Source organism: Anolis carolinensis, chromosome 5, assembly GCF_035594765.1.
Source record: "Anolis carolinensis isolate JA03-04 chromosome 5, rAnoCar3.1.pri, whole genome shotgun sequence".
In the NCBI taxonomy this organism is placed as follows: Eukaryota; Metazoa; Chordata; class Lepidosauria; order Squamata; family Dactyloidae; genus Anolis; species Anolis carolinensis.
The window spans coordinates 43,821,961-43,842,929 of record NC_085845.1 but is presented as its reverse complement, the minus strand read 5'-3'; the positions used below and the strand labels follow the sequence as shown (position 1 = coordinate 43,842,929).

The 20,969-nt window shown below is 40.1% G+C and overlaps 1 protein-coding gene across 1 annotated transcript in view; it reads left to right on the top strand.

Annotated features, from left to right (window-relative positions):
- The first annotated feature begins 796 nt into the window (after window positions 1-796).
- setd7 (SET domain containing 7, histone lysine methyltransferase) overlaps window positions 797-20,969 on the top strand; it is a 32,270-nt gene continuing 12,097 nt past the window's right edge. Inside the window, exons 1-7 of the mRNA XM_008111879.3 lie at window positions 797-1,030; window positions 12,639-12,768; window positions 13,928-14,129; window positions 16,066-16,255; window positions 18,251-18,332; window positions 18,836-18,953; window positions 19,784-19,941. Of these exons, the coding sequence (XP_008110086.1) occupies window positions 991-1,030; window positions 12,639-12,768; window positions 13,928-14,129; window positions 16,066-16,255; window positions 18,251-18,332; window positions 18,836-18,953; window positions 19,784-19,941 (920 nt within the window). The 5' untranslated portion in view covers window positions 797-990. The remainder of the gene's footprint in view (window positions 1,031-12,638; window positions 12,769-13,927; window positions 14,130-16,065; window positions 16,256-18,250; window positions 18,333-18,835; window positions 18,954-19,783; window positions 19,942-20,969) is intronic.

Sequence of the window (20,969 nt, the reverse complement as noted above, 5' to 3'; positions counted from 1 at the left end):
TCAATAATTTTCCTTTTGACTGTGTTAGCTACTCTACCAGTAACGGCATGTAGTGTGGGAAGATCGTTTTCAACCATGAAGAGAGCATGGGGTTATTGGGATAACAATACAAAAGGTTTGCTAGGGTAGATCCTCTCTCACTCAGACTCAGCCCCCCCCCCCCCCCAATCAAAATCCTGGCTACGGGCCTCTTCAGAAGAGTCGTTCCTTAATGTCAAATAATTTAGAAATCAGGCTCCATCAATAAACTTTAGTGGACTGTCAAGATAGATAAACTTCAGTGGACACTCATGAGGATTTGGTTAACTAGCTAAAATTCATGAGTAAACCAAGGTTTTTTCCCAAAAAAACTTAAACATTTCAGAGGGGTGAACACCTAACACATACTTGGCTACAGCCCTAGGAGGAGCAACTGAAAAAGATGGAGCTGCTTAGCCTGCAGAAGAGAAAGTTGAGAGGAGACATGATAGCCATGTTTAAATATTTGAAAGGATGTCAAAAGGGAAAGGGAGAAGGGTTCTCTCTGGAGAGGAGGACTGGGAGCAGTGAGTTCAAATGGAAGGAAAAGAGATTCCTCTTGGAGATTAGGAAGAACTTTCTGGCTGTATGAAAGATGTTCAGCCCTGGAACTCTCTGCCTGGGAGTGTGGCAGCTCCATCCTTGGAGGCTTTGAAACCGAGGCTGGAAGGGGGGCTTGGGGGGTGCTTTTCCCGCATGGCAGGGGGTTGGGCTGGATGGCCCTGCGGGGTGGAGCCACTGGGCAGCGTCTCGTGGCCGACGGAGCGGGGCTGCTGGGGCTGCGCGCGGCGCTGTCAGTCAGGGCTGAGCCCCGGCCCCGGGTGATGTCAGTGGATCAGCTGCTGCCGCTGTTATAACAAAGCGCCGAGCGCTGAAGGAGGAGAGGAGAGAAGAGGAGGCAAGCCAGCAAGCAGGCAGGCAAGCGCGTCCATCCCTCCTCGCCGAGGAAGCGGCCTCGAGAGCAAGAGAGCCATGGACAGTGACGAGGAGACGCTGGAAGAGACCGTCGAGGGTACGCACTGGGCCTGCAGGAAGCAGCAGCAGGAGGAGGAGGGTTGGTGGGGGGGGGGGGGGGGCGCTGGAGGCATTTTCGGGGCTTCGCCTGCCCCTCGTGTGGCGGCTGCAGAGAGGAGCTCCTCCCCCGGGAGTTTGCTGGGGGGAAACATGGGGCCTGGCTCCTCTCCTCTCCCCCTTTCCCCTCCAAAACCCAGCCAGAAACGCGCCGCTCTTTGCTTAGCAGGGAAGGAAGACACCGTGCGCGCTGGGTGTTGTTGCTTAGGGGCGCGGGAAGGAGGAGGAGGAGGAGGAGAAGCCGTTCCCCAAATAAGGCCACTCGGCTAAAGCCGGCCCAGCCTCCAGGGAGGGCGAAGTTGCCTCATGGCTCTGGGGATAGAGCTGGCCCAGCCTCCCTCCTCCTTTCCCCGGGCAAAAAACTGGAGAGAGCCTGAAGGTGTCTCCCGCTCGGGTCCTTGCTTCCGACCAGAGTTAGTTTTTTAGTCGGATCCACTCTTTTTATTTATTTATTTATTTATTTATTTTATTTACCATATTTATATCCCGCCTTTCTCAACCCCTTGGGGGACTCAAGGCGGCATACAAACGGCACTACATAGTGCCAACAACATAAAACACGAGAAAGTTACGTTAAAAATTAAAATAAACATACTTTTTTGCTCTACAACTAAGAAGGGTTTGGATTTGGAATGATTGGGGACATGCTGAAGCTATTGGCTGAGGTGCTGTGAGTTTTCCGGGCTGTATGGCCATGTTCCAGAAATATACTCTCCTGACGTTTCGCCCACATTTATGGCAGGCATTCTCAGAGATTGTGAGGTCTGTTGGAAAACTATGCAAGGAAGGTTTGTATATCTGTGGAAGGTCCAGAGTGGGAGAAAGAACTCTGAAACAGACAGGTGTAAATGTTGCAGTTGGTCACCTTGATTAGCATGGAATAGCCCTGCAGCTTCAAAGCCTGGTTGCTTCCTGTCTGAGGGAAGCCTTTGTTGGGAGGTATTAGCTCCAGCTCCATGCAGGGACATGAGAGAAGCCTCCCACAAGGATGGTGAAAACATCAAAACATCCGGGCCGTCCCCTGGACAACTGGCTCCATCATAATTGGCATATAGCAGGCATGGGCAAACTTTGGCTCTTTGGGTGTTTTGGACTTCAACTCTCACAATTCAGCTGTTAGGAATTGTGAGAGTTGAAGTCCAAAATACCTGGAGAGCCAAAGTTTGCCCATGCCTGCTACATAGTTTCTTTGGGGGAACAAAGTGTTGATTGTAGACTACCAAATCTCCAGGAACAGCTAAGGGAGCTGGTTGTATGTTTCGCTTGGAGAAGAGTAGTTGAAATGGGACCTGATAGCTAGCCATGTTTAAATATTTGAAAGGATGTCACATGGAAGAGAGGGCAGGCATCTTTTCTGCTGCTCTAGAGACTGTTGCCGGAGCAATGGATTCAAGTGGGAGGAAAAGAGGTTACACCAAAACATCAGGAACAACTTCCTGATGTTAAGAGTGTGGTGGAGTCACCTTCTCTGGAGGTTTTGAAGCAAAGTCTGGATGGGTTGCTGTGAGTTTTCTGGGCTGTATGTTCCAGAAGCATTCTCTCTTGACATTTCACCCACATCTATGGCAGGCATCCCCAGAGGTTGTGAGGTATATTGGAAAACTATGCAAATGGGGTTTATATATCTGAGGAAGATCCAGGGTGGGAGAAAGGACTCTTGTCTGCTTGAGGCAAGTGTGAATAGTGCAATTGGCCAGCTTGATTAGCATTGAATGGCCCTGCAGTTTCGAAGTCTGGCTTCTTCCCACCTGGGGGAATCCTCTGTTGGGAGGTGTTAGCTGGCCCTGATTGATTTATGTCTGGAATTCTTCTGGGGTTTTTTTAAGTGTAATTCTCTATTTACTGTCTTGATTTTAGAGTTTTTTTTAATAATGGTAGCCCAATTTTGTTCATTTTCATCGTTTCCTCCTTTCTGTTGAAATTGTCCACATGCTTGTGGGTTTCAATGGCTTCTCTGTGTAGTCTGACATGGTGGTTGTTCGAGTGGTCCAGCATTTCTGTGTTCTCAAATAGTATGTCGTGTCCAGGTCTGTTCAGTCTGGATGGCCATTTGATAATGTGTTCCTGCATTGCAAAAGAGGGTTGGACTGGATGTCCCTTGTGGTCTCATCCAACTCTGATTCTATTCTGTTCTATGCAGCATGATTATTGTAAATGCTTGCTGGCTCTCTCTTTCTCTGCCACTTTGCTTCTTAGGACCAGAATAATTGCATTGTCAAAAATGTCTTCAGCAACCTGGAAGGCTTTAATGAAATGTATAGGGTTTATGATGTTATCATTGCTTGATTTATAGATCTGGGGCATTATGAAAGAGGGAAAAAGGCATGACTAAAGCGGCCACCTTTCCTATCCTGGTTTCTTAATTTCCTGCCTTTTTTTCATGGTTGATATTCTTCCAGAAACATCTGTCAGCAGCATTGATGCATATTTTATATGAGAAATATTAAAATATGTCACAATGTGAAATTGTGGGAAGAGGTGGAAACATGTCTGAACTTGAAGGCTGATGGTGGAAATAATTCCATGCTTGGATTTTAATACTGAAGGATCAGCAATTTTAGTGGGGTGTGGCAAATGGGTGAAACATATAATATACTGGTATGACTTGTTTCATTTGTGGGGTGAGTGGGTGGATGAGTTTGTTATGTTGCCTATCTAACATTGTCAATAACAGAACCTCTCTTTGGTCTAGTATTAAGTACACTTTTCTTATAAGATGACTGCATTGAAAATCTGCTCTGTATTCTATTGTTTCTTTCACTCAGTATTAAATCTTCTGTATGTGTTAACACGGTTCACTTGACAAAGCTCAACTGCATTGTGACGCATGTTAGCTTTTTTTTAGCATGGAAATCATCAACAAGATGTTTGTATTATGTTTTTGTCACATTGCCCAATTGCAGCACAACATGACTATAGCCTCCCGAATCCTTAGATTTGTAGTTTGGGCTTTCTGTAGTTTGAACACCTGGAGGGCCCAAGTTTGCCCATGCCTGGTGTTGCCTATAAATGGCACAGGACTCCACAATGTGTGCTAGTTTAGAAATATTTTAGGAAATTCCTTCTAAGGCTTTCCAAATAAAATATGCCAGCGAAAAAGCAAATAGAATTCCGTGTCCCTTAATGGTTATATGAGTGCCACTATTCAGATAAACATTAATGAGGACACTTTAGCCATTTGAAACTGAAATGTTTTAAGTGAAGACTTCAAGGTAGAATTGTTCTGATCACTAGTCTGCAAACTTTATTTGGTTTACCTGCCTCTATCCAGGTCAGGACAGTGTATTCTGCCCTGTTCAGCATTAAATCCATTCCCTTGCACATGTACACAATTCTTTTGTCCCATGACACTTCATCACTGGAATTTCAATGTACAAATATGAAGGGGAGCTTTGCTTTTTAGGTGTACCTTCTGTTAACTTTGTAATTCCTATTTATTACCTGCTGGAACCACAAGCACTAAATCAGGCTTTTTAACATAGCACTCCTGGGAGCCCAATATTGTATGATATAAAATTGTACTTTGTTAACAGAATTTGGACATAACAAATTATTTAATGCAAACATGTCTCATTATCTATTACTCTTATTTCCTAGCTCACACCACCTCAAATTTCCTTTAACCATTCAACTTCTTAAACCCCATTCACTAACTTTATTTATTTATTGTGTCAGAAGCGAACCGAGGGTACAAGTTGTAATGTATTTGAAAACACAAACAAAGTTTTAAAAACTTGACATTATACTAAATGTCCTTTGACCAGTAGCTGGTCACTAGAAGTGCCTCTGGTGTTGCTATAAGAAGGTCCTCCATTGTGCATGTGGCAGGTCTCAGACTGCATTGTAATAGGTGGTCTGTGGTCTGCTCTTCTCCACACTTGCATGTTATAGACTCCACTTTGTAGCCCCATTTCTTAAGGCTGGCTCTGCATCTTGGTGTATCAGAGCACAGTCTGTTCAGCACCCTCCAAGTCGCCCCGTCTTCTGTGTGCCCAAGAGGGAGTCTCTCATCCGGCATCAGCCACTGATTGAGATTCTGGGTTTTAGCCTGCCACTTTTGGACTCTTGCTTGCTTAGGTGTTCCTGCAAGTATCTCTGTAGATCTTAGAAAACTATTTCTTGATTTAAGGTGTTGGTGTGTGATATCCGAACAGAGGATGGGCTGAAGATGTCAATGCCTTGGTCCTTTCATTACTGGCTGCTTCTCGGCAGATGTCAGGTGGTGCAATGCCAGCTAAACAGTATAATTTCTCCAGCCGTATGGGGTGTAGACATCTTGTGATAATGCAGCATGTCTCATTAACAGCCACATCCACTATTTTAACGTGGTGAAATATATTCCACACTGGGCATGCATATTCAATAGTAGAGTAGCAAAGCGCAAGGGCAGATGTCTGGTTGTGATCCCCAGGTTGTGCCAGTCAGCTTTCATACTAACTAAACCAAACAGACTATCGTGGACTATCTGTGGATGCTAAAGTCCCATTATATATAACGGCATATTGAAAAGGTGCCCCTTCTATATAAGTGGTAAAATCGAGCTTTCCATTTTGGATTCTTTTTATAAAATATTTTCAAGCCATGGATGGTGGAATCCAGCAATGCAGAATGAATGGTGTGGCCGACTGTACTCTCTTCATTCCCTTAGCCTCATGCCATATCACACCCAACTGAAAAATAAAACAAATGATGAGCAGAGAGAGATTTTACGTGGGACAAACGTCACCTTCTGTTCAACAAGCTGACTGGCTATAAAGTTGCAAGTGAACTTTGCCTGAAGACTGACAGTTACCACATTTATGCTTCCTTGAATAGCTTGTGTCACTCTCATGCTTTCAGATCAGCCAAGTACTAGTGTTCTCTGTTCCCTGAATTTGTAAAAGAGCCATTACTCTTGGTCTAGGTCACAAACACTGAGGACAGATATTTGGCCTGACTTAAGAAAGCATAGTAGCTTCGACTGTCGCAGCAGGTTAAACCACTGAGCTGCTGAACTTGCTGACCAAAAGGTCGGTGGTTTGAATCCGGGAAGTGGAGTGAGCTCCTGCTATTAGCCCCAGTTTCTGCCAACCTAGCAGTTCGAAAACATGAAAATGTGAATAGATCAATAAGTACCTCTCCGAAGGAGAGATAATGGTGCTCAATGCAGTCATGCTGGCCACGTAACCTTGGAGGCGTCTACAGACAACACTGGCTCTTTGGCTTAGAAATGGAGATGAGCACCAACCGCCAGAGACAGACATGACCAGACTTAAAGTCAGGGGAAAACCTTTGCCTAAAGAAAACATTCTTCCCAATATTTCCTTACAAAAAGAAGTAGGAATTACTTTAAAAATATATTTTTCCAAATGAATTATGGGAGGATGTAAGATCTGTGTACAAGATCAAAATAACTTGAAGCTAGAAATGTCAAGTGAATTCAGATCTGAATTTCTGGGTTATATGTGACATCATGGGATGCAGGGAAGGAAATATAGAAAACAATAGTACTCACAGTTTTTCACTGAACAGTCAGTTTTTAACTGAACAATCATTCTATTTGGAGATAAAGTATGACATCAGAAGAAAGAATAGTATGACAATAGAAAAAAAGAATGGAATCAGCCTTTGCAATTATACATTCCCCATTTCCAGGCAAAAAAATGGGTTTCCCAAGAGTCAGGGAGCCATGTTTATTATTGAACACCCTGAATTATTGCAGAGGAAATATTCTACAGACAAATATATATGATTTTTTGACAAAAAGGAAAAACCCACTATGACACCTCTTCTGTGCAAGAAAACACAGTTTCTTGCACAGAAAACACTATTGCCTGTGCAGACACTCATTTTCTGCACAGAATATATACATTTTGTAACAAAAATAATTCTTCAAAAAATAATTTCTGCACAGCACATGAAGACATGAGAAATATATAGCAGAGAATAATTATTCATTTTCCTTATGAAGGTGTAATAAGGATTTATATTCCTAATCTGATGCAATGGTGGCAATTGAACCTTGCTTAGCTGAGGCCATGGATAGATGGAGTTGACTTGAGGGGAATAATAACATTCACTGCATCATGTACAACTGTGTTGCGCTGTTCAATATGTCCGAAATTATAGCTTGGATTGCACAGATGAGTGAAAGAATGCTGTCCTTTACTTTTACAAGTATCAAAAGTCATTTCTGACTTCTGGTAATCCTAAGGTGAATCTATCACAGTGTTTTCTTGGCAGAATTTGTTAAGAATTCTGCCCTTGTCTTTTTCTGAGAAAATGTGACTTGCTTAAATCACCCAGTGGGTTTCCATGGCCAAGTAGGATTTTGAATCCTGATCTCCCAGTTTGTGGCTCAAATCGTTACACCATGCCTTTTTTCCAAGACTAGAATTCAAGGCAGATTACAAGATTTTTTTATTTAAAAAATTCCATCACAATTAGCTAAATATCATGCAAAAAGTAAGGTTATAATAATATTAAACTGTCTATATAATTATGGAATAACAAAGATTGAGGACCTACTTAAATCCGACGGAAAAGTTATACATTGGGAGGAGATAAAAGACAAATGTGGACAGGGCAATTGGCTACAATGGGGAGGGTTGTCTAAAAAGATAACAGATTGGAAGAATAAGGAGACTCCAGAATCAGACTTAGATAAAATAATAAAATGGAAAGTAGAGAAGGAGAAAGGAATCATGGGATACATATATAAAATAATCATGGAAAAACAATATAACACAAAATACACCCTGATAGAAATCTGGAAGGAGGATTTGAATTGCAATGAGAGAGAAATAGAAAAATGGATAAAATCAATTAATAAAATAAAATATGTAAAGATTAAGGAAATGCAACTGAAGATACTTACAAAATGGTACAGAACTCCTATACAATTGGCTTATATAACCGAAACCCACCCAAAACAATGCTGGCATAATTGTGGGAAAATTGGAACCTATACCCATATGTGGTGGGAATGCGAAAAAATTCAAAGATTCTATAATATAATTAAGAAGGAAATGAAAGAGCTATTGGGGACGAAAATAGAATGGAATAAAACACAATTTTTTGTTCAAAAATTAGAAGGCAATGGGGAACTTAAAGAATGGGAGGAAATAATAAAACATATGTTAGATGCAATCAAAGCCTCAGTTGCCCTAGGATGGAAGGATAAAAAAAAATGGGATATAAAAACATGGTATAAATATTTAGCCGATTATCTACTTCAAGATTATATTAGCGAAAGGAAAAGCTACTATAAGTTGGGCCAAACCAAGATGACCTGGGAGGCAAAATGGAAGGGCCTTATCTCTAGGATAAAGGGGAAAGACAAATACAAGGAATTAAATAAGATTATCCTTATGATTGAACAACTATAATTAGTACGGTAAAGAGTAGTAAACTGTTCTCAGGGGGGAGGGGGGGAGGGAGAGAGGGGATATAAATATATATAGTATTTCTGTACCCTTACATTATGTAAGAATAAGTTTATGGGCGAGAATGGGGAGGTGGCGGGATCGGGGAGAACTACAGGTAACGTAAATGTGGAATATCAAGATTGTATGTCTCAATTTGTATGTACGTATATATATGTGTATATATATATATATATATATATATATATATATATATATATAAATTTATATTTCACCCAAAAAAAAAAACACATTCTAGATTTATCAAATTCATCTTACCTTTGTACCATGTATGTGCACGCAAAATCATACCTATACAATTTATTCTTGTAATAAAAATACGTGAGTAGACATTGCTTACCTAAAAAAAAAAAAAAACCTGTCTATATAATTAGGACCATTTAAAAGGGTAATTCAGAAGCACAGCTGTGCCGTACATTAAGCAAAAGATTATACGGCAATCAGTTCACAAAAATCTCCTGTAATAGAAAGGTCTTTCTCTACCAGTGAAAAGATAGCAAAAAAAAAAATCAAGTCTGGCCGTCTTAGGAAGTGAGTTTGGAAGCACTCTCTCCCACTGTTTCCATTATACATGCCTGTAAAGGTGATAGGACCCAAAGAAGCATCTCCCCAAAAGATCTTAAAGTTGCTCTGATAGCTGGAACCTGGGCCATATGGGGCTTTATAATCAGCATTTTTAACAGTATCCCCAAACAGATTAGCAGCTAATAAGACTGCTGTGGCAGGAGGTTCATTTGGTCCCAATTAATCACTCCCACCCCATTAGTAATGTTAGTGATGGTCTGACTTGGCTAAGAAATGATAATGAAAGGCAGTGAGACAGGTGTTTTAAATGCACATTAGTAACGTGGCTGCTGCTCTTTGCACCAGCTGAAGTTTCTGAAAACTCTTCAAAGACAGACCTATGTAGAGAGCTTTATAGTAATCCAAATGGGATGTAACTGAGACAAGTGTCACAGTTGCTAAGTCAGATGTCCCTAGGAACAGGTGCAGTTGATTTAACTGTGCAAATACGCTCTTAGCCACTCTTTGGCACCATCAAAATATGAATATCCAGGCTCAAGAATGAGTCTAGGAATACACTCAAATTGAAACCATGTGTTTTCAGAAGGAATGTATCATAAATATAATGCAGAACACAACACAAGTCAATGCCGGTTGATTCCTATTCCCTGATCTGAAATTCAGCTGAAATTCTATTTTATCTGGGTGACGCTTCAGTTTGTTTGCCCATGTCCCATCCCTTATTGTTGACAGGCATGGGTTTTAGGCCAAACAGCTTCCTTGGATTGAGGAGGAAAGAAGAGAGATAGAGCTGAGTATCATCTACATACTGATAGCTCTGTCCCCCAGATATTCCAAACAACCTTTCCCAGCAGAAGACTCCTTGGGCCAGTAGCCAAGGCACTAAACAGTAGTCCTGTATGGAAAAGGCTACTTTTACTTGAAGGGTACAGCAGTATTGCACAATGGTTCCTCCAAGTTCCATCTCAGCAAGGCAGCCCAAGAGAATGATGATACTGAGATGCTATTGAGAGGTCCAGAAGGCGCAGCAGGAATATAACCTCTCAGCCCATCTCCTGGTCAAGATTTTGTATCAAAGCAAACAAAGCCATTTCTGTCCTATAAGTGTCTAAAGGCAAATTGCAATGAATCTAGATAATCTTATGTATGACCCTCTGAAGATGGGAGGATACCATATGTGCTCTAGAAACAGAATAGTGGAGACAGGCTGGAAACTATGCATTATAGCTGCATTTAGAACTTATTAACTGTGATCTTGTAACTACATCCATTAGTCAGAATCAGAATTTTTCTTTGCTGTAGAAAGGTATTAATTACTTCATTTACCCACCCAAACAGTCCCTCTTTACACCATTTAATTTGAGGCAAAGATCCAACATACTTGTGTTGGCTTTTACCTCTCTGAAGATCAAATAGCGTGCAATTGATTGGTATTGACTTATACAGCTGAAATCAGGGACGAGAATTGTGCTGTCCTTTAGGTGTTGTTGGACTGCAGCTCCCAGCAGCCCAAGGTAGCATAGATAGTAATGGGGAATGCTGGAAGCTAAAGTCTTGCAACATCTGGAGGGACGCCTTAGTCCCATCTCTGTCTTAAATGATACACATTCACAAGACTTTTGGCTGCCTACAGATGTACCTAGTAGGCTTGATCGATCCACGAAAAATTTGATTCTAAACTCATTTCAAAACTAGAGGGGGGCAGCTTTTCGTTTCTGATGGTATTTCCGAATTTGGCCCCCCAAAAAATTCGAAATTAATGAAAATTCGTTATCTTCAAAATTAATTCGTTAATGGCGGAGCGCATGCGCAATTCCCAAAAACAGCACAGAGGGAGAGGACTTTACAGGACTCTCTCACCCTCATTTTTTGAGTGATCTTCTTCCAACTTGGTACAGTGGTAGAACACATTTAACACTGATAGCTCACCAAAATTTGGAACGTTTCCCTTATCCTCTGATTTTTGGCGAATTTTCATAGCTTTTATAATAAACCATTTTTAATAATTGCAGAAATCTGTTCCTGGTTTGAAAGTCTTATTTCCTGTTAAATTGGGTTGTCTTTACTGTGAAAGTCATTGTTCTACTTCAGAAACTTTGTTTTTGTGGCTGAAACTTTGTTAAATTGGTGTGTGTGTGATATATACTGTGTATATATAATATATATATAGTCCCTGCATAATGTGTGTGTGTGTGTGTGTGTGTGTGTATATATAGGTAAAGGTAAAGGTATCACTTGACGTTAAGTTCAGTCATGTCTGACTCTGGGGGTTGGTGCTCATCTCCATTTCTAAGCCCAAGAGCCAGTGTTGTCCATAGACACCTCCAAGGTCATGTGGCCGGCATGACTACATGGAGTGCCATTACCTTCCCGCCACAGCGGTACCTATTGATCTACTCACATTGGCATGTTTTCAAGCTGCTAGGTTGGCAGAAGCTGGAGCTAACAGCGGGCACTCACTCTGCTCCCGGGATTTGAACCTGGGACCTTTCGGTCTGCAAGTTCAGCAGCTCAGTGCTTTAACACACTTCGCCATCGGGGCTCATGTATATATAATATACATACACATACACACAATGTGGAGAATATGTGGAAAGGTAGATAGATAAGTTGGGAGCCACAGCGAAGGCACCTTCCTGGGAGCAAGGTCTAATAATAATAATAATAATAATAATAATAATAATAATAATAATAAATCCCTTACAATATCCAAGATGGCTCACTGCTACAGAATCTTGGGAGGTTTAGTTTGATATGGTACCATTATTGGCAGAGAAAGCTAAGCTGTAGGAGTTGAAATCCAATCATTTATCCTCCCTATAGAATCAATTTTATATGCATTTTTAGCTACAGAAAAGCTAAAATCAGGACAGTAAAAGAACAACACCCAGAAAATGGGAATTCCAGACAGGAAACAATCAGGGCCAGCTAATACCTCCCAACAAAGGATTCCCCCAGGTAGGAAGCAGCCAGGCTTTGAAGCTGCAAGGCTATTCAATGCTAATCAAGGTGACCAATTGCAACATTCACACTTGCCTCCCACAGACAAGAGTTCTTTCTCCCACCCTGGACCTTCCACAGATATATAAACCCCACTTGCCTAGCTTCGCACAGACGTCAAAACCTCTGAGTATCAGGCCTGAGCTGAGGCGAGGCGGCGGCGGCCATTTCCCCCCTCCGTCTTCCTCCTCCTCCTCGGCCTCCTTCCCCCTCGCCCCCTCCCATTGGCTGAGCCCGTGACGCCCCTTTTGCTGAGGGGCAAAAGGAAAGGGCCTGAATGGTGGGAGTTTGGGTGATTTGCAAAAGCTTTTTGTTCCTAACGAAAAAAACGACGACATAACGAAAAACAGCCTCTCGCGATTCGAAACCGCGATATCCAGACGTGTGGACAACCAATGCCGTATATTGCTTCAAAACAAACGAAAATAACGAATTAATAACGGTTAACGGGGAAAACGAATTATTTGAGCAAGCCTAGTACCTAGCATGATTGACAAGGGTAATACGAATTTGTCTACATCAGAAAGGAGGTATTTTTGTAAAGACCCTTTTGACACCTATTGCATGGATCTTGCTAATCTTTTTGAAATTATTTTTAAGGAACTCTTGATGATGATGGGATGCCACATGGATTCTGTACAGTCACATATTCATCCACAGACAGATTTGAAGGTAACTTTGTCCACGGAGAAAAGAATGGCCGTGGAAAGTTCTTTTTCTTTGATGGAAGGTAAGCATATTATGTGTGCTGCTTCTTTCTTTTAACTTTTGTTTGTTTATATGATACGTTGAGTAGTTTTATAGCTTTATTTTACTGAGGTTTTTACAATTCACTCAAAAGAGGAAACACATGTTATAACCCACATCCTGCTTGTGATGCAATCATTACTCTGATCTTGTTTACAGCAATTACTCTACCTCTTCTGAAAAATCTTGGCACTGCACCCTTTTGAGTTTTTCGACCACCTCATTTCTTTATTTCTTCATGCTTTACTGAAATTAGATTAAATGTCAATCATTTGACAAATGTAAATGTTGATAAAGGATAGTTCCTTTTCCCAGTTTTCTAAAAGTTTAGTTGTTGGACCCATGTGAAGAAGTCTACTTTATTGTCCTTGCAGATTAGAGAACATGGAAAAACATGAAGACTTTTGCTGGATTAGACAAAAAGTTTGTCTGGCCCAGCATTCTGTTTGTACAGTGGCTGACCAGTTACCTGTGGGAAGCCCATGAGTAAAACAGGAGTGGAATTTCACTCTGACCTTCTTTGGCCCCAACAGATGTTGCCCAGGTGTTTTGTTGTTTTTTTTGATGTTTTTACCATCCTTGTGGGAGGCTTCTCTCATGTCTCCGCATGGAGGTAGAGCTGATAGAGGGAACTCATCTGTGCTCTCCCCAGGTTGGATTCGAACCTGGCAGCCTTCAGGTCAGCAACCCAACCTTCAAGTTACAAGGCTTTAACCCACTACGCCATCGGGGGCTCCTGGTTTCAGAATATGAGATATATGCACACACAATCATTTTGAAAACATTGCTACTGATAAAGAAATCAAAACAGATGATCCACAATATATTTAGAGGTAGTATTAGTCAAATGTGAAGTATTAAATGTCTGTCAAAAAGACAATAAACTTTAAATGAAAAAGAAGCCAAAGAGGGATTCAGAAAGATTTGGCAATGATGCCAAGAAGGAACTGTGGTCAGTCACCTCTTGGCCTGAGATGGTAGCCAAGCTTGCAAGATCTCTGAATCAAGGAAGGTCTTTATAGCAGGGAGACTTTTTTCACGATTAGTCCATAAACCATTTAGCTAGGTTTTGAACACTTTTTTCAAAATGGATCAAATAATAAATTTCCTTGTGCACTACCTTCTTTCTTCACCTTTACCAGCACTCTAGAAGGATATTATGTTGATGATGGTCTGCAAGGCCAAGGAGTGTACAATTATGAAGACGGAGGGGCTCTCCATGGCACCTATATGGATGGCGAACTGAATGGGCCAGCACAGGAGTACGATCCTGATGGACGATTGATATTCAAAGGGCAATACAAGGATAACATTCGCCATGGGATTTGTTGGATATACCATCCAGTAAGTTAATTGATTATTAGTTCAAATGTTATGTATACACAGAAGTGGCAACATCAGTGAAGACTTAATGATAATATTTGGCAGAGCGGAAGACAAAAGTTGTGGCATTGCAAAGAGAGAAGCTATTAAAACTGCCATGTTTACTGTGTAATGCTCATATACAAAGGTTGCAGAGAGCAAGCAATTATAATTTACAATCTTTTATCTTTAAAGACCCTAGATAGTATTTCTAGCCGATGTTATTGGTAAATTTGTATTATTTGGATGTAGGTGAAATATTTACTAAGCACCATTTTTGCTGTCTTTAATTTAGAACCATGATAGTAGAGTTGCTTCTTGTTTTCAGAAATGAATAGCCCCATTCAGACCGGTCAAGCTAGTGACACTCTGCCTGAATAAATGCTGAATGGGTTCTGCAGTCACCATCGACATGCTTCAGAACATTCTGTTACAAGAATTGATGTCTCAGTTCTGAAGCTAAAAAACAAAGTATGCTGTTAAACTTTTCTCATATCCTCTAAAAACAGAAATGAAGGTGAACCTCGCTTTCCATGCAGTGCAAAAAGACAGACTGCACTCTCCTCTATATATTCCTTCAAAATCTTTTTTAAATGCTAACTTTCTGGAAACCACAACTAGGAATGTAAGGATTCCTGTTATACACATGACATGAGCAAGTTTCATCAATAACATTATTGTTACCTTGTCACTTAAGCTGTCCTTAAATGTTTATTGTAATCTTTATAATAAAGCAACAATAATGAATTTATGAAATTAGCTTGGAAAAGAAACATAGGCCTAAAACTGGACAATTTTTATTTGGGATACACAAATCAAACATAAAACCCCTAAAACAACTGTGCAAATTGAACTCTGTGGTGGTGGCAATCAAGCAGCAAAAGGGCAGTGGGTCATTTATTTGATTCTCAGTATTTGGCAGTAATATGCTTGGAAGTTTTGTATCCTTCAGTAGAAAAAGATGTGGATCCATCCAGGGCTTTATATTTATTTATTTACAGTATTTATATTCCACCGTTCTCACCGCAAAGGGGATTCAGGGCGGATCACAGAACATACATATACGAAAAACATTCAATGCCATTTATACACTGACTAGACAGACAATTGTACTTAGATAGAGGTATATATAGGCATTTCCCATCTTCGGCATCTTGGAGGCTTGTACTTGGTTCTGGCCACCGGGGGGGGGGGGGGAGGTGCTGCTGTCACTCCATCTCCCTGCCAAAAAAGCTTTTTGTTCATAAACCTCCTCCTTAATCGAATCGCCAGCATTTTTCTGGCATTTCCTTATGAGTGCCTAAATACCTCCCCACTTTTAAGCGGTCCCTGTTTATCTACTTGCATTTTGCATTCGATCTGCTAGGTAGGCAGAAGCTAGGCTAAAGGCCAGGAGCTCACCCTGACCCGGGCTTCGAACTGTCAACCTTCGATTGACAAGATGTTACTGCAGCTGGTGGTTTAAGCTGCTGTGCTAAAGCCTGGCACAGCAGGTTAGTAGAACTGAAGTGATAAGAGAATGCAAACAAGTTGAAATTATTGATGTTGCAGGAAATTGGAAATAAGAAAATAGAACTGCTGTTGGTATCTGTTAAATTGGAAACAAATTTTCCAAAGGTTCCTGTGTTAATTTGTTGCAGCAAAAGCAATCCTGCAGCAAAAAAAATCAAACAAAAGAATAGATGTTATTTTTCAGCTCTACCTCCCTTGCTTTAAGGGTTTTGTGCTTGGTTTGTGCATCCAAAATAAAAATGGTAATGGCTTCAAGTGTCCCGATGTTTCTTTTCCAAGCCAATTTCACTGAACACATAAGGAAATAACCTAATTTTACCCATCTTCTCTGAGTATTCTTGTCTAAGAAAACTCTTATGAAATTCATGGGGTTGCCACACACACCAATCTTCTGCCTTTCTTTCAGGATGGGGGTCACCTGGTTGGAGAGGTTAATGACGAAGGAGAGATGACTGGAGACAAAATAGCTTATGTATATCCTGATAAGAAGACAGCCTATTATGGACAGTTTATCGATGGTGAAATGATAGATGCAAAGTTGGCAACTCTTATATCCGTAGAAGGGGGAAAGCCACAATTTGAAGTACTACCTGGCAGTAAGTCTGCTCTTGACACATAGTATTGCATGACATAACATGACAGGTGTGCCTACTCTTCTTGAAGATAACTCTGAACAAAATATGATTTCGTTGTTTCTCTATTTCAATTCTTATGCCTAAATAAAGTTGCAGAATCACATTTGTTACACAGCCATGATGACCATGGTATTTGATATTTGTTCATGGGATGTAGAATATACTACAAAACAAATGCGTGGAGTGATATCACTTCATTTTATGTTTTGATTTGGAACATGGAGAAGAAGGGGTGCAATATGCCTGCAATATACAAACTGCACACATCTTGGCTGAGACCTGCTTCTTGGCAGGGGATTGGACTGGATGGCCCATGAGGTCTCTTCCAACTCTATGATTCTATGGAATGCCAGCATTATGTAACTCATCACCAACCTCATATGTAAGACTGGTGGCATTATCGGGACAAATCCTTGTTTAGAATGTATTAGTAAAGGCAACATCTTTCATCAGTCTTCACATATCTGTCTTGCTTGTCCTTTCCATGTGAAATTTTAAGAATTATAGAAAAACATATATAAACTGATGTTTAAAAGGGAATATGCTGACAAGTGAATATTGCTGTTCCATCCCATTATATGCAAATATGTAACCATGTCAGTTTGGAATATCTGTTTGCAAAGAGATCTGATGCACCTCCATGCATCTGAGGAAATAGACAGGATGCATCTACACCAGGCATGAGCAAACTTCGGCCCTCCAGGTGTTTTGGACTACAACTCCCACAATTCCTAATGGCTGGTAGCTTGTTAGGAATTGTGGGAGTTGTAGTCCAAAACACCTGGAGGGCCGAAGTTTGCCCGTGCCTGATCTACACTGTACAGTAAACGCAGTTTGACACCACTAACTGCACAGCTCAGTGCTATAGAATCCCTGGGACACCAGATAAGACTAAAGGACTTCTAAAACCACAACTCACAGGATTACATAAAATTGAGCCATAGCCATTAAAGTGGTGTCAGACTGCATTAGTTCTACAGTGTACATGCAACCCCAGTCTATGAAAGCTTTTGCTAACCAACTTCATTTTCATGAGCCCCATCTACACTGCCAAATAATGCAATTTATAGAATTGCATTATATCCATATGATGCAGGTTCAAACTGCATTATATGGCAGTATAAATGGGCCTCTGTTAGTCACTAAGGTTCTATAAGATTCCTTTGCATACTGGTATCTCAATTATCATTTTAAGTTTCTTGCTTATGAGAGTATAACTCCTTTTCCCAGCCAACTTCTTTTAAAATACAGTAGAATCTCACTTATCCAAGTCTCGCTTATCCAAGCTTCTGGATAATCCAAGCCATTTTTGTAGTCAATGTTTTCAATATATCGTGATATTTTGGTGCTAAATTCGTAAATACAGTAATTACAACATAACATTACTGCGTATTGAACTACATTTTGTCAAATTTGTTGTATAACATGATGTTTTGGTGCTTAATTTGTAAAATCATAACCTAATTTGATGTTTAATAGGCTTTTCCTTAATCCCTCATTATTATCCAAGATATTCGCTTATCCAAGCTTCTGCCGGCCCGTTTAGCTTGGATAAGTGAGACTCTACTGTAATATCTTTACCTTAAAATTTCTTGGGTGGAAGTATATGGAATATATGTACTGCTCTAATTGAGAAAGAGTAGAAAAATTGTTTAAAGCTACTCGGGAATTTACAGTTTAATGTTTGCAAAGAGCCTGCTTCCAAAAGTCCCCAGCTTTTAAGCATTCTCTTTATATTAGGTAAATATGTGCTCATATTTGTAGCAAAAACCACTTTGGAATTATTTACAGTTGAGAAGAAAAATATAAAGGGTGAAATAATTATGTGTAAGCATTGCTTTATGCATTGCTATAGCAAGTCGCAATAGGAGATGTTTTTCTGTCTTGGTTTGAATAGTTAAATTTAAATTTGCCTTTTAATATTGTCCATTAATTCCTGTACTGGTTTATTTTTAGGCCCAGTATACAGTTTTGATAAATCTACTTCATCCTGCATTTCTACAAATGCACTTCTTCCTGATCCTTATGAATCAGAGAGGTAGAATATTTTTCTGTATATTGTTTCAGCCATATTCATAAAGAGTTGCGAATAAACTATTTAGAGTGGGTATTTCACATTTTAGAATTCCATTTAGCAACACTTTGTTAATTGGAATGGCCGCAAGGGATAAATTTCTTTCTAGGTTCGCCCTTTAATTTGATAATTATCTTCCGTATTGAATTGATACCTGTTTTTTCTTAAAACACTTGTATTGGCATGAAAAACCTTAAACTTTGAGAAACATCAATTTGACTATTTGTTTAAACAAGAGTTTGAAGTATCAATATATTTGATCATGTGTTTGTGATGGTTGATGCTGGAGCATCCACCCGGATAGGTTTTTTTTTTTTTGCTATCACAGAATTAACATTTTTTCAAACAGAATTTTACTTGTGGATTCTCAGATGATAAACTGTCTTAGAAATATAAGTGTGAAAGAAAGAGTGCTAATTATAACACTGTTATTTATTTATTTATTTATTATTGTCCCCTCTTATTAGGGTATATGTTGACACATCTCTCATTTCCAGTGCTGGGGAAGGGTTATTTTCTAAAATAGCAGCTGGATCTTACACAGTCATGTCCTTTTACAATGGTGTACGAATTACACACCAAGAGGTAACTATACCACTTTCTTTTAGAAGTGTTCCTATTATTTATTATTTTTATTTTACTATTATTTTCTTCAAATTTTCTATTACTTTGCAAGGATAGGGTATAAATTGTTGGAAATTGCAACTTTCTCAAGGCTCCACTAGTTATTTGTTGTGTATATAATTCAGATTGTTTACTGTATGATACATGTGTGTATTGGTTTGCAGTTTTTTCTTTAACTCTTTGTTGTGGGAGGGGCTGCAGAACTTGTGTTCAGAACTAGGCTTGTTCAGGACTCAGACTCCATCATAGGAATTGTATGCTTTAGACTTCAGTAAGAACTGTATGCTTTTAGACTTTGCAGGAACAGTTTGCTTTGAGACACCTCTAGAAACAGATTTATGCCTAGAGACTTCAGTAAGAACAGAATGCTGTACAGAAGCCATTAGACTTTCAATGTAGAAACAGAGACTCTATTAGACTCTCAGAACAAAGAGATGTTTTGGACTTTTGATTATAAGAAAGATTATAAGAAAGACTTCATCTCAAGCCCTCAGAAATTTTAATAAAAACCTTATATGGAAATAACATGATGGTAGGTGGGTGAGTTGGGGGAGATTTGTTATTGTCAAGATTGTTGAAGTGGTGAAGTCTGCTCTTCTCTGGGATTTGACTTTATTAATCTATTTACATTATATTCCGTCTTGCTCCCAGTAAGAACCTCCTGCCAAGTGGTTGGATGTCACTAGTTTATAGTCTCTCTCAGAATACATAATGCAAGAAATGCATGTGATGCTTTAAATTAGACAAAAATACAAAGCTAACGTTGCAGCACTATCTGTTTTGAATACTAGGTGGACAGCAGGGACTGGGCGTTGAATGGAAACACGATATCCCTTGATGATGAAACAGTCTTAGATGTACCAGAACCCTACAACTATGTATCTAAATACTGTGCCTCCCTGGGACACAAAGCAAACCACTCTTTCACACCAAACTGTATCTATGACTCGTAAGTATTGAGGTTCTGTTTGATAACAGGTCCCTCTTTTGAACTGTTAGGATTGTGCCCAGCAATGCACTTTTCTGTGCAATGCCTTGTGGTGACAGTTTGGGTCCAGTGTACAAATGGAAACAAGGAAAGCATTCTTGGGAAAATACAATGTTTGGCAGGATGATTCATGCTCTTTGTTGAAACCCAGTCATTTTTGCTGTGCTGTGCAATCTAAGCAAAGGATGCCTTTTGCAGAATATGCTGAAATGAAATTATGTGGAAAAGGAAGAGTTTTAATTCATGTTCATCCATGACAATACAGCAGATCCCGAAGATGTGCCCCCAAGGATCCAAATAACACATCATTGCCACTCTTTTAAAAAAAGCCCTGGACTATGAGTTAATTCCATGATTCAGATTGTTAGGGAACTTTACCATTTAGATATGGCAATCTATACTTGTTCCTATGAAAGCTGTGCATGTATGCATGCACGCACACCCAAATCTTTGATTCCTTTACATAGAGCCTCATGGTTGGAAAGGTGAGGCAAGCCTATCACAAGCAAAAAAGGTTGGTATTAAAATGCAGCAGTCATAGAATAATAGCTGTTTGGGAAGGAGAAAGCAATACAGGGGAAATTAACTACTCTAGAGAGCTTTTTACAATTTGGACCATTTGAAAACATGTTGAATCAAAATAGTGGTGAAAGATAAGTTGGGAGACAAAAAAATTCATATTTTTCAAAATCCAATGATCACAGGGACAGAAAGTGAAGTGAAATCTGAACAGAGACACAGGCAGCAAAAACAAATACCACAGGGGTGTTACCCTATGCTATCCAAACATGTGTGCTCTCTCTCTCTCACACACACACACATACACACACGCACTCTCACACGGCTGGAGTTACACTTTAAAAAGTCAAGGTTTCCCCTGACGTTAAGTCCAGTCGTGTCCGACTCTGGGGGTTGGTGCTCATCTCCATTTCTAAGCCGAAGAGCCGGCGGCGTCCATAGACACCTCCAAGGTCATGTGGCCGGCATGA